Here is a 13,446-nt window from a genome sequence, read left to right as displayed (position 1 = left end):
CCAGTAATCTTCCAAGATAATTGCTTAAAGATAAAATGGTTTCTCCAATACAGTTCATCAAACGAGGTGAGGATAGAGCTGATTAATCCAGGAACCTACTGTCCTTCTTGAAAATACTAAACCTCAATGGCAAGGCACATGGACAACACCAAAACATTACAAAACGACACTTTCCCCAGCAAAACCATCTTGAATTCTTGTCTTCCTATATCTTAAAAGGTACCACATAAATAAGCAGGGTTCTAAAGCAGGTGGTAAAAGTGGCTAGAGGCATAGGAAGACTAAAAATATTGAGTATCTTTCATGACCAGATGCACAAGAAGGGAGGTGACAGTTGTTTACAAAATAACTGGCAATTTGGCACTCCAATTATTCTCTCTTACAGCAGAGGACAAAGGTGCATTTGCAAAGGTGAAAGACCAGCTGATGAAAGGAAATATTTTCTTTCTGCACAACACACAGCTAATCTATAAAACTCATGAGATAGCAGGGTGCAGCCAGGAGCAATTGTAAGATTCAAAAAGCATTAGGCACTTATATAGGAAATGAGAGCACTGGAACATTTCATTAGGTAGGATTATTGTTATTATAATTATTAGGAAAGGCTACAAATTCTCATGTTTCCAGGTATAAATAAATCACTGTCTGAAGATAGAAAGGCATTCCCCCAGAGGGTGGGGGTGTTCTGTAATTGTCCACTATGGCAATTTCTTGCATCCCTCTGAAATCTCCAATGCTGAGCACTGTCAGAAAGGACACTTGACTCTACTAATGTAGTACAGCGGATCCTTTCTTCTTAAGATTCACATTTTCATAGATATTGTGGGTTTTTGGAGAATGCATATTCCAAATTAGAGTCTGATCGTAAACCCTCTCTATCAAGTGACCTGGAAGAAGAATGATTTCAAATGGAGCCCTGAGCAATGACAAGCCTTTGAACAAACTAAACAGGAGACAGTTCATGCAATAGCCTTGGGGCCGGTCCGGGCAGGGCAAGATGTAAAAAATGTGCTCTACACTGCAGACGGGGAGAATGGCCCTACCTGGAGCCTCTGGCAGAAAGCACCAGAGGAGACTCGAGGTTGACCCCTAGGGTTTTGGAGGGCCGCTATACTCCAACTGAAAAAGAGACATTGGCAGCATATGAAGGGATTCGAGTAAAAAGGACTGTTGTGATTTAACCTCAGCTGGCAACTGAGCACCACACAGCCGCTCACTCACTCTCCTCCCCGCCCCCCCTGGTGGGATGGGGGAGAGAATCAGAAGAGTAAGAGTGAGAAAACTTGTGGGTTGGGATAAAAACAGTTTAATAATGGAAATAAAATAATTAATAATAATAGTAACAATAAAAGAATATACAAGCAAGTGATGCACAATGCAATTGCTCACCACCCGCATGTCCCTCTGGCCAGTTTGGGTCAGCTGTCCTGGCTGTGCCTTCTCCCAGCTTCTTGTGCACCTCCAGCCTTCTCAGTCGGTAGAGCATGGGAAGCTGAAAAGTCCTTGGCTAGTGTAAGCACTACTTATCCACAACTAAAACATTGGTGTGTTATCACATTATTCTCATCCTAAATCCAAAACACAGCACTGTACCAGCTACTAGGAAGAAAATTAACTCTATCCCAGCTGAAACCAGGACAATAGATGAAAACACAAGTTGTATGCTAGAACAAAAAATAAGTATTAATACTAGGGAAAGCCTGACAAGATAAATGCGGGTAGCAATACTTTACCCAAATTCTTGGCTGCCCCCTGCAGCTCAATGGAAGATGAAACATTGCTTTATTATTTGAAATGGCTGATTTCTTTCTCTTTGAATTGCGTTGGACATTTATCTTTTAATGAGATGCTGGTGCTTTTTGGAGGATGCTATAAAATGGCATCTTCAGAAATAATTCTGAAGTACAGAGTGTGATGTAAAAACTTGTTGAGTAGACTAGACAGAACAAACGGATTAGACAGAGAAATAGATAGAGAACAGATGCTTTCTATTCTTCCCCTTATTCTTAATTTCTGATTATACTAGCCTGATAGCAGAATCTTTTTCTGGTGTTCAGCTGCTTCTATTGCTTATTCTGCCTTCCAAGTCCAAATCCTCAAACTCCAACTCATGTTTTGAAATAGGAATTTAAGGTAGTAAGTAACTGTTAACACTTAGAAGGAAGACATTACAGTTTAAATGTGCTATAGATAAAGCTGCTGATTATGTATTTTTAAATGGTTAGGGATATATTTGAAGGTCAAACCATAAAGCATGCTACTGTTACTTTAAAAATGAAATTCGACTTTCCAGAAATTAACTCTTCATCCATTTAAAAACCACATGTTTTAACAGGAACAAATGGAAGTAGGAATGGGAGATGGAGCAGGGGGGAATATAGAGAGAACATCCCCAAATAGATGTAAAGGGAATGTTTGTTCTTCTTTCCTCTTACGTTGTTCTGAGTCTTCCTCTCCTTCCTGCTGCGGCAGCAGCCCTGGCACGCTGGCTTCGCTCAGCGCTCATGGTCTGGACAGCAGCTGCCTGAACCCTCAGCATCTACCCACAGACACGAGTGCAGAAGGAAGCCATAACCTTTTCTTGGGAAAGGAAAGTTCACAACAAACAGGGGTGGGATTTTGTTTGTTTTGGCCATTGTATCCCAATCCGATTCTTTCAGAGTTACAATTTTCCATAGAGTTCTGCCAATACATCTCAGCATCCTTTCCCACTTCTCTACCCACACCTCCACGTGCACACTGAGTCCTTCCAGCACATCGCAGGTCCGTCTGTGCTGTTCCAGGATGGAATCAGTCCCACACCTCTCACGTTGCACTGTGACAGTGATGAGAAAGTGGCAGTGCTCTGCCCTGGACTTCTCCTAGAGTAGATCACTTATCTGGACTGCTTTACTGAGTGCTACAGACTGGCCAGGGCCAAAAAAGGATGGGTCTTCATCTCATACTTGAAAGCGAACTTTCCCCACATTCATGGGAATTGGATCTGGGATTTTAAGCTTGACTACGTTTCTGCTCTGCAGACAAAAAATAAAAGGCTAACTATTAAATTCATGTGGATCTTCCCCCTCACATCCTTCTAGTCTCAGCTCCAGCCTAATTCTTACAAGTTCTTTTTGCCAACATCACATTTAACCTATACATCCTAATAAATCCATATGGTTTCTGAGAGAATACAATGAATTGTCAGAGGCCACAGAGACTGGCTTTCACATTTGTATCTCTATGCATAAGTACTCATCCACACTGGTGCATGTGTGTGCTGGGCCCTGAAACAACAACCTGCACACATTTATCTCGTCTCACACAATACCTCTGCCATGTCTCTCTTTATAATATCTAGCATGGCAGCAAGCGGCAGGGTCTGTGTGTGAGTCACAGCCACAATACACTGAGCAGCCGGAGCCTCTGACAGAGTATACAATACAGCTGAGATGGCAGTGGAGGTGGCTTTAGAGTACTTTAAAATGCTGTTCTAGTGCCAACTTTCACCTCCAAATATGACACCTTGCTCGCCCACCTGCTTTCCTTCTAGGCTATGTACTCCTTTTACTGCAACTCGACAGCCTTAATTATGAATTTCTCTGCCTTTTCTATCCTTTAACCATTTAGTCTCTCATTTGTCTTGCTGTTTTTTGATATGCTCCTAGATAGCAGTTGTACACTGTCACCACAGTGCAAGAGGCCTGGTCAGACTCTCATTTGCAGGCTGGGCACCAGACCAAAAGGACTTGCAATAAGCTATTTGCCTCAAAAGCAGAAATCTCTCCTTTTATGTTCCCTTTGCAGAGAAAGGAGGCAGTGATGGGGACACAATGTGCCTAGGAGCATCGTTATATCAAAAAAATTTGGCTCTCCTTAGCTCTTATTGTCTGAATAACTTACACAGGTACAAAATTCTGACCTGGTGAAAAACTGGATCCCACTGTGGTTTTACAGGAGATTCAGATCCTTCTATCCCTATATTTTGTCCATGACAGGAAAGCTACTTTAGACAATGGCAATATATGCACTACTGTCACCACCACTGCTGTGCAGGACTGAGAGGCTCTGCTGTTACTGATGGATGGGGAGACATTCTGCTCTATACAGTCTCACAGACCCCAGCATTCATTTCAATTTGCTTCTAAATTCTATGATGCTTGGATGTCTGGGCCCCTATGTTGGGTCCAAGAGGTAAGAACCCCGCACGGTGAAGTGTTCGATCGAGATAATCCATACCAAAAAGTCTCTTGTTCCTGTGATCTACGCCCTGTGATTAACTCTCCAACACACGGGAGAGCAAAGCCTGTTTTGACCCTCAACCAGTCTAATTTTCCCCTACATGAGTGTGTTCCTCAAGAAGCTCTGTTGGCAGCTGTGGACAGAGTAATTAGAGGTCACCTCAAGTAACAATTGCAATAAAGAGAACAACTTATCAGAGGCAAAATACACGACTTCCACAAAAATGTGCTTTCTTCTAAAGGGTTGGAAGTGCATTTTGCCTAACTACCATCCTACTCAACTCATTCCATTGCTTCTCCTGCCTGAAAGAAGGTACTATAGCATGTATAGGTATGAAAGATTTGTCTGTTCTCTGGTTTTCACAAGTCTCAAGTTCTTTTGGGGCTCCTGGAACATAATTTGGAAAAGTTCCACACGGAAACACTAAATCACCAAGATCCTTGAAACAGCCTTATCATTTATCTATGTCTCCCACCAGCCCAAAGGCACAAGGATTCCTACCACAGTAATGCCTTGTTCATCCATATCCTCTTCATACACTCAAACAGCTGAAAGCAAAGGACAGAGATCACCAGTAGAGTTGCACTGACAAAGTTGTCTCCTCCTGCTATTGTGCCAGAGCCCCAAATCTAATGCAGCTGGTGTTTCAGCTACTGCTGCAGTATACATATAGTCTGTATAAGGCTATATATTGTCCTCTGAACCTGCGTCTTCAGCACTAGACCTGTGACAGGATGATTCAGTCTGAAATCCCACCTCTGCCTGCATTCAAGATGACCAATAGTCTAAACAGACTGATCCTCCCATCATCTCCTGTACCCTCTTAGAAAAAAACCCATCTATTCTGTCCCAGTGTCAGCACTATCTTGGTCTATATAAAGGCCACCTCAGAAGAAAGCGTACATCCCTCCAATGCATTTCTTTGGGGGACACTTCATAAATGGGAATCACTTCTGAACACTTGATAGCAAATCAGCTTTATTTTTCTATCCCAGCATGTGAAGGGCCCCAGTGGTTTTCATATTTCAAGTTAGATCTTAAGGGAAAAGGACTGCACCGCAGAAATACAGATGCTCCTAATCAATACAAAAATGTCTAATACCAGACAGTACTATAGCGATATGCCTCACAGAAAGGGCAATGCAGAGCTCATTTGTTCTGCTGGATATATACAAGTTCATTATCCGTAGTCCAGTCAGATCTGTACGTGTACAGTGATTTGAATAACCTCAGAGAGGTATGATAGCAAGCAGTGCTTTTGTGCATGTTTGAAGTTCCTTCTATGATCTCTTTCTCTTCCATTTGCTCCTTTACTCTCCTTCTTTTCTGCTGCTATTTAAATTGCTATTATTAGCTATTAAATGATAAATTAATTACCTCAGAAATAAGTGTGAATAATTGTACCCAGCCTGGCATAGCTGGGGCTAGCATTTGATAACAATCAACAGAAGCTGTGCAGCTCCCAAGGTATTTCATAATAATTATAATAATAAAAATCGATAGGAGGAAAATAGGGACAGCTCCAGAAAGTGTTAACGAAAAGTTGCTGAATTACAGTGGCTCACCTGTGAACAGCTACATGAAAGCCTTCTGAATACCAAATATATTCATTATAGGTTGCATTGCTTGGCTGAACCTCCAAAGAATTCACTGGGCTTGTATTCTCGCAATAACAAAGGAGAGGCGCTGAAGAGTGCAGGATAAGAAGGATGAAGGGGTGGATGGAAGAAGATTCACCGTCTTATTTAGAAAACGAGATTATCAAGGCACATAATGACAATAAAATCTAAAGCCAGTAATAGATCCAAACTTGAAATCTGAGGTTTTTTCCTCTCGATAGCAGAGGCAGCAATTCTTTAGGTCAGACCCTGGGAGGGGCAAGAAGATACCACTCTTTTGCAACATCAGTGTGAAAGATCACTGGAGAGTGTTGTAAGACAGTCAGGAGTTAAGGCATTTCCTGAACTGATCCTAAATGGTTACAGCAACATGAGACAGCTCCAAAGCCCAGCTTCAGCTACTCTCAGACCGGTCACATTGAGTTAATGTCAGACTGTGCTCTCACAGGTGTTACACGAAATACATTAGAAACACCTTTTGCCCTGTGTTCTGCACCACCAAAGCGACACGGTAGTTTGGCTTACTTAGGTAAATGCATTTCAACAGCACTTTTCTCTCCAGCATCCAAATACAGAAATACCGCTGCTCATAATGCAGTAGAAATATCAAATTCCTTTACCAGCAATAAAATCTGTGACTAAGCTAAAAAATAGAATCAATAAACAACCTCCTCTTCTGAAAGCTGCCATAAGGTATTAAACGTCTACAGATGATCAAGGTTAAAAATGCACCAGATCTTTACTTAAAGAGAAATGATGCTTCAACCAAATAGAAATCTGAATCAAAATTTTTTTCCTGCTGATTTTTCCCCCATAGGTTTAGATTCACTACATGGTGAAAAAGCACTTTCATCTTCATCCACGTGTCAGAGGACTGCCCAGAGTCCAACTGTCCAGTCTGCCTCAGGGGACTGGATGCCACAACTGCTGGTACACCCTGACTGCGAGGTGATGGGGTATTTTGCAGGGTGAAGCACTGTCTTGCACTCAAACCCTTCAAGTTGAAATTTGTTCCAGTTTGTATAATCAAAACAAATATAACGTCAAGGAATGACACCCACATTCACCCATAACTACGGGAAGACCCAACCCACCAGGCAAGGGAGCCATTTCCCATCACTGCACAAAGGTATAATGCTACCTTTCTGCTATTCAAAGAGGCACTAAAGATATCCCAGATGAAGCGAGCATACTTTGCTCCATCTACACTATTTTGTTGCTTGAACTTTCCTCTTTCTTGTCTGCTTCATCTCCTCAAATTCACTTTAGTTTGATCTGAATCACATTTTGGCCACATAGCTTAAAAGGTGAGTGGAATTGCTTGCACAGCCATAATCAGGGGAAGGTGCATTATAGCAGAAAGATGGGAAATCCAACAGCTCAATACTATCCAGGATTGCGATGGAGCATCAATGGGGTATAGAAGAGCAAGCACAGTTCCGAATGATCTGCAGATCCTTCTTGTCAATTCTTGGATTTGCCATCCATACTCTGACCAATCTAACACTGCTCAGTCTATGGAAGATGAAAAGATTACATCTGAACAAAGGACCGGAGCAGTGATTAAGCATTCTGCTTTTGATTAATAGCAGAGCTAGACATATTTACCATCTGGGTTGGAGAGAGATTTGGCTCTGCTCAAGAAAGGTAAGAAACGATGAAGAAACACAGGAGAAAAATTTCTTCACTGAAAGAGTGGTTAAACATTGGAAGAGGCTGCCCAGGGAAGTGGTGGAGTCACCATCCCTGGAAGTATTTAAAAGACGTGTAGATGAGGCGCTTAGGGACATGGTTTAGTGGGCACGGTGGTGTTGGGTTGACGGTTGGACTCGATCATCTTAGAGGTCTTTTCCAACCTTAATGATTATATGATTCTATGAGATGAATAATATCTGAGTCAGCAGAAAATGCATAATAACTTTGCAAAAGCCTGTCTCAACATATAAGATGTGTCTCATGAACAAATGGCTACAATTGCTGCAGTGCATGCAAAAGATTCCCTAGCACAACCTGGAGGACAGAGAAAAAGAAAATGAAGGAATGTGCCATCAGTTGAAACCATGAGGAAGAAGGGGAGGATACCTATAGTGGGGGGTTGCTCTTGCTTTCTCTCTCTCTTAAACCTGCTTTAAGTGAATAAACAGTCACTTCCCATCCTTTTTTGTGGTCATGACAAATGTGAAGTTACCTGGACAGCACTGACTTAAAACCTTATTGCTTTTACAGCAAATGAGGCATGAAACCTATTATCAAAAAACACAATGTCTGAAGTACAAGCTGGCATTTAGTTTCCCCAGCAGAGAGCTTCTGAATGCCAGAATTGACTGCAAGGCATGGCGGGAGGCTGGAAATGCAAAATAGTGATTCTTCCTGGGGCATGGCAATAGCATGCTTGTGAGGTCAAGTTTGGGAAATGGCAGAATAAAGTGCCTGTATGAGCACCTGACACATTGCTTTGTTTTTTTGAAGGTGGCTGCAAAGCCCAGAAAATTCTCCACATAATTGGCCTTTGACCTTGTCAGAGTGGTCCGTAAGACCAGCCCTATTGAATGGTGGTGGAGAAAATAGCTGATGCAGAAAAACACCTAAATATCACTTGTGAAAAGAAAAGCCACAAACAACTGGGTCCCTAAGTAGGTCTGGTGAACGTGAGGGTGGTAATGCCTGAATAAGTGTGAGAAGAGTGAATATGAAGTGTCCCAGGAGCACAGGGTGCTAATTAAGAGTCCGGCTAATACCTGAAGCAATTTAACCCCTCTTCCTCACCATCACGCATTGTAGCTCTAATGTGTCTTATGTGTGTACTGCAACTTATACTTTCTCCACCTTTTGGCATGTTCGTGAGACAGCCGCCATATAGACATGTTGAGGACCAGTAACACAGAGCTGTTAGGCCAACTTCATGATGTCCAAGGATTTCCCAGTTTTAGGGGAAAATTCTACTCTCCTATTAGCAGTATAACCCCACTGACGGAAGTTCAGTCCCCTTTGCTTATTCTCAGATGCAGCTACTTTGCTATTCTGCCTCTGCTGCAAACTTGTGCCAACGGTTATCCCACTCATGCTTGTAAATGATTCTGTTTACTGTTCAGACTTTAGGAGAAAGACAGACTGTAAACTGGGGACAGGAAGAAATTCTTGCCTGTGTACAAACTCTATTTAAGTTAGGTCTGCTAAAGGTTTCTTCCACCTTTCTTTGGCTCATCAGAGACAGTACACTGAACACAATGGACCTGGTCTGGTGTGAGAAATCCCCCATTCACACAGGGTGCCTCCATTAGACCAGTCACTTCCCTGGCAGCTATTACCTTGCTCCAATTCACTGACCACTGATTCTGACAGAGCTATGTAAGGTGCACAGCAAATAATTTATTCCAGGGAAGCAGGCAGGGTCCAGCCTGCTCCTTCATCCCCTTCACAGCAGTAGTGAATTAAAAAGGCTGCAAAATATCCAGAGCAGAGACAGCCTGAAGAGGAAAATTAAAAGACACATACAGTTATAAACCCTGACAGGGGAAAATGTTTGCTGTCGGAGGGAGATGCCGAGATGCCAAGTCAATGCCACGCACACAGACACCAGGGCAAAGAGAGACAAATGCAGGACATGAACTGCAGGGATTTCACAACAGAAGAGATCTCTGGCTCCACAGCTTTTGATCTATGTACCTTTGCAATGAGACATTTCATCTGGGAGTCAGCTATATCCAGAGTGCTGGATTAACTTCTTGTTCCACAGCTTGACCTGTCACCCAGAGTACTACAGAGATGGGCACTCAGAAACACGTATTAAGGAAACACATTAGATTGAGACAGACATATTTAACTTAAGCACTGTGCAATGCATCACACTGCTCACAGCATAATTTCAGCTTGCTTTCCACAAAACAAAACCCTAACAACTAAATAAAGCTTACTTTTTCATCAAGGTTGAACAATACTAATTCTTTTCTTTTGATATTGGTGAATACTGCTCTCATAAGAATCACCTATATTTGTACCTTTTTCTAGACATGTCAGCAGGACAGTCTTTGGGACACACTTTCCTTTGCCAGAAAACATTAGCTACAGTCAGAGCCATTGCTTCCCACTTAAATATCTATCATGCATATCATTTCCTGGGACCAGGACAGTGCAGACTTCTGGAATAGGGACAGCCTGCAAGCTGTTTAAAGCCACCGCTATTCATGATGTAAAGCATATAAGAAAAAAATCACAAAAGGTAACTGCCCAGACTTTTCCTGTGCTGCACCTGAAGGATACCCAAGTCTGACTCTGCTTTGGCAAAGGCACAGAAAAAATTGGGTATTTTCATTCACATCTACTCACACTTTCGGAAGCAGAGGGTTTAGAAAGCATTCAAGGATGCTGTGCATTTTTGTGGTAGCCACAGAAGACGACAGAGCTAGTTTTAAACTACAAACATTTCATTCTCCTTAAACCCATAAAGATGAGCCTAGTCTAGGAAGCAGCAAACTATAATTTCCATTGATGTAACGATATACCACCAGTAAGCTGCAAGGCACTGGTGACCTCCTTGTGTTACCTAAAAGAGCTAGATTAAATTTAATCTTTATGGAGTAAGATTAGACTGAGTGGTACCCCTCAGCTTCCTCCAGAGAAATGTTTTGACGGAGAATAATTTTTTTTTCAAAGTCTGTGAGTTGAGAGAGCGGTGTGGAAATAGCTGCCCTCCTGCCTGTATCAGTGTGCTCTCTATATTCTGCATTCTTCCATTGGTTCCAGTAGGGCTCTTATTCCCACTAAAATAAAATCGTGCAATTCTCTTGACTAGATTCACAGAAATCCAGGAGCGAAGTATTAATTTTCTGAATCAGAATGAATATACTGCACAAACATTTTCCATTATTTATTTGTTTTTAAAAAAGAAAAGCAAATCCTTTGGTCCCTGCACCTCCCTCCTCCCAGCCTTCTGCAACAGGCTCCTGCAATATGACATATCGAGGTGGGATTAAACAATTCAGCTGTTTACCTGGTCTGCAAATGGTAACAAATTGCACCTAAGCTACTAAAATTCTACAAACCTGCAATTATACCCAGTGGAGTGAAGAGGAATAAGTAACTGTCACGCTGGCTTTTAGCACTGACTTTACATCCCTGGATGCCATGGAGGGACTCACTAATGCCGGGCAAACTTGAAGGGGTATAAGGCTTTGCTTTCAGCTATCATGGACACATTTGGAACAATATGCGAGTTTTACAAAGTAAGGGAACTTTCTTTTTTTTTGTTAACGTCTTTAAAAATATTTGTAGTTAGAGAGCTTCTTACTATTATTTTGGTACTGATTAACTACCACACAATATTGGGAAAATGGAATGAATTCCTATTAATATAAAACCAGCTAAAGGAAAAAGTAACAGAAGACTACAAAGATCAGGGAAAATGCTCACTGAGTTACTGTGACCAGATGGCTTTTTTTCAGTGTCTGAGGCTAGCCAGGGTTTGATGTTTTTCTTCCCATAAGATAAGTTATTTTCATGCAAAAGCCCTTCTAGCTCCAGTTCAAAAGTGAGAGTTTGATTTATATCTCAAAGCCATCCACCTAGCCAGGCTTCAGTAGTTCTCGCTCATGATATACCAATGATTTGTCGGATGGCTGTCCACAACATGGGTGTTCAGTATACGCCTTAATTGTTTCTTTTATATGTTCACATGTACAAGCGAGCACAGCTAATCCAAAGGAATGTCTGTACGTTTTAGCCCTCTTTTTTCATTGTCCCTCATAAACATTTAAAGCTGCGAACAAGCTTGTAAGAATGGTTTTTGGCATGAGGAACAGGTGGTGGTAACGTCGGTTAAGTATTCCTGCAGGGGGAAGACTGGAAGCCTGCTATAAATTATAGGGGCATTTCTGCAAGTGAAAAACTTGCTTTTCATTGATGAAGCTGAGAGAGCTCTTTGATGACAAAGCCATTGGGGAGTTTCAAATCACATCACATCACTAAGTTTTCTTTCTCCATTTGTCTTGGAAAAACATTATTGCAAGCATATGTGCTTGCACATAGAACTAACAAGTGACGGTGGCCTAGAAAGAATTTCTGTTCTATTTCTGCTTCACCACAAATTCAAGCTGAAGAGTCCCATACTCTGACGCTTATCCAGGTCAAATTCCCCATATATTTATAACGGAACAACCTCACTTAAATACATCCCACTGAATGTAGGAAGCAAATAAATTAATTTTGCAATTTAGAAAAAACACCTCCTAAATAATCAGTGGGATCATGATTTCTTCCTATGCATCAAAAAGTCACAAATCTATTCTCTAAATGTCTGCAGGACTCAAGTCAGTGAGGAAAAGAGGAATTTCTGGGAGTATCGTTGCAGAATCAGACTTACAGTTTCTAAATCATGCTATCAAAGTCCTTTTCTAATCTGCAATATTTCTTCCCTACCCTGCAGCTCTTACAGAACGTCTTCCTTGTAAAACATCCTCTCCATGGAGGATTTGAGGTGGACAGAACACCACCTGACACTCCAGTGAGCAGCAAAATGTTTCCTGCTCTTTTGTTCCATTTTTCTGGGTCAGTACCATTCCTATTCTCCAGTAAGCAGTTTTGATAGGAAAATGGATATTCACCAGAAAATAGAAATCAGGTCCTTTTATTTCACTTTTTTACCCACGTGGATGGCTGCAGGGCATGGAACCACTGTTTTAGTAGTTTCTTTGGGAGTCAATTGTATCTTCATTTCCAGTCACTCTCAATACACTCCAGTTCCCAAGATGCAAATCTCAGCCATAAGAAGAGTCCTTTTCTGCAGATTTAAACCCAAAACATATCCCCCTAACTTGATTCCCACAGGAGAACCCTCTGAATACTACTATCACTGACCTTTGTACCCGGTCTGTTACCTCCTCCTCCAGATCTAACAGGAGTGCTGCCTGAGCCATCACCTTCCTGCTGCAGGGCAGGGATTTGAGGTGCAGAATGAGCAAACCAAGGCAAAACTTGCTTCCCATCTCCTCCAGCTCTTGGGTTCCCAGCTGCAGGCCCTGATGGAGAGAAGCAGAAAGTTTCACTGCTGAGTGTGCATTTCACAGGTACATGGAAAGGGTCAGGCTTGTTCTGCAGAAGGAGGACAACTCTTAGCGTCCATCCTTCCGTTCTGAATTAGGGGTTCATTCACGTTTGCTACATATGGAAATTTCCCCTACAGAATCATTTGTCAATTAACTGATAGCACTTGGTCTACAGAAGCTATTCTAAAATAGCCTCTATTTTACAAATGGGGAAACAGAGGCAAATAGTTTAACTGCCTTGACTACATTCACAGAAGAAGGCATTGTAAGAATTAGACTCCAGGAGGATCTGACTGTAAATCCACTTTTACAAATCATTAGCACTCATTTTTTCTTTCTCTCTGTAGATGAGTCCTCTCCCTAAGCCATGGGAAAAAAATAGGTCCTATGGTTATAAACGCTGGGCAGTGGCAAAGATAAAAAAGGCTGCGGGGGGGGGGGGGGGGGGGAGAAAGGGGGAAGAGATATTTAACAAGTTATGAATTGGTTTTTAAGAAAATCAATTGCAAAGTAATTGCAAAATAACAAACACCTCTAAGGAATTTCTCAGTCTATTTAAAGCTGAT

General features: G+C 41.8%; 1 protein-coding gene across 1 annotated transcript in view; it reads right to left on the bottom strand.

The window, feature by feature from the left end:
• Positions 1–13,446, bottom strand: part of AGBL1 (ATP/GTP binding protein-like 1) — a 369,489-nt gene that overhangs the window by 76,095 nt on the left and 279,948 nt on the right. The window contains 1 exon segment of the mRNA XM_009335232.1: positions 12,693–12,853. Within this exon segment, the coding sequence (XP_009333507.1) occupies positions 12,693–12,853 (161 nt within the window).

The sequence above is a fragment of the Pygoscelis adeliae genome, unplaced genomic scaffold (genome assembly GCF_000699105.1).
Source record: "Pygoscelis adeliae isolate BGI_AS28 unplaced genomic scaffold, ASM69910v1 Scaffold21, whole genome shotgun sequence".
Lineage (NCBI taxonomy): Eukaryota > Metazoa > Chordata > Aves > Sphenisciformes > Spheniscidae > Pygoscelis > Pygoscelis adeliae.
This window is presented reverse-complemented; position numbering and strand designations above follow the sequence as displayed.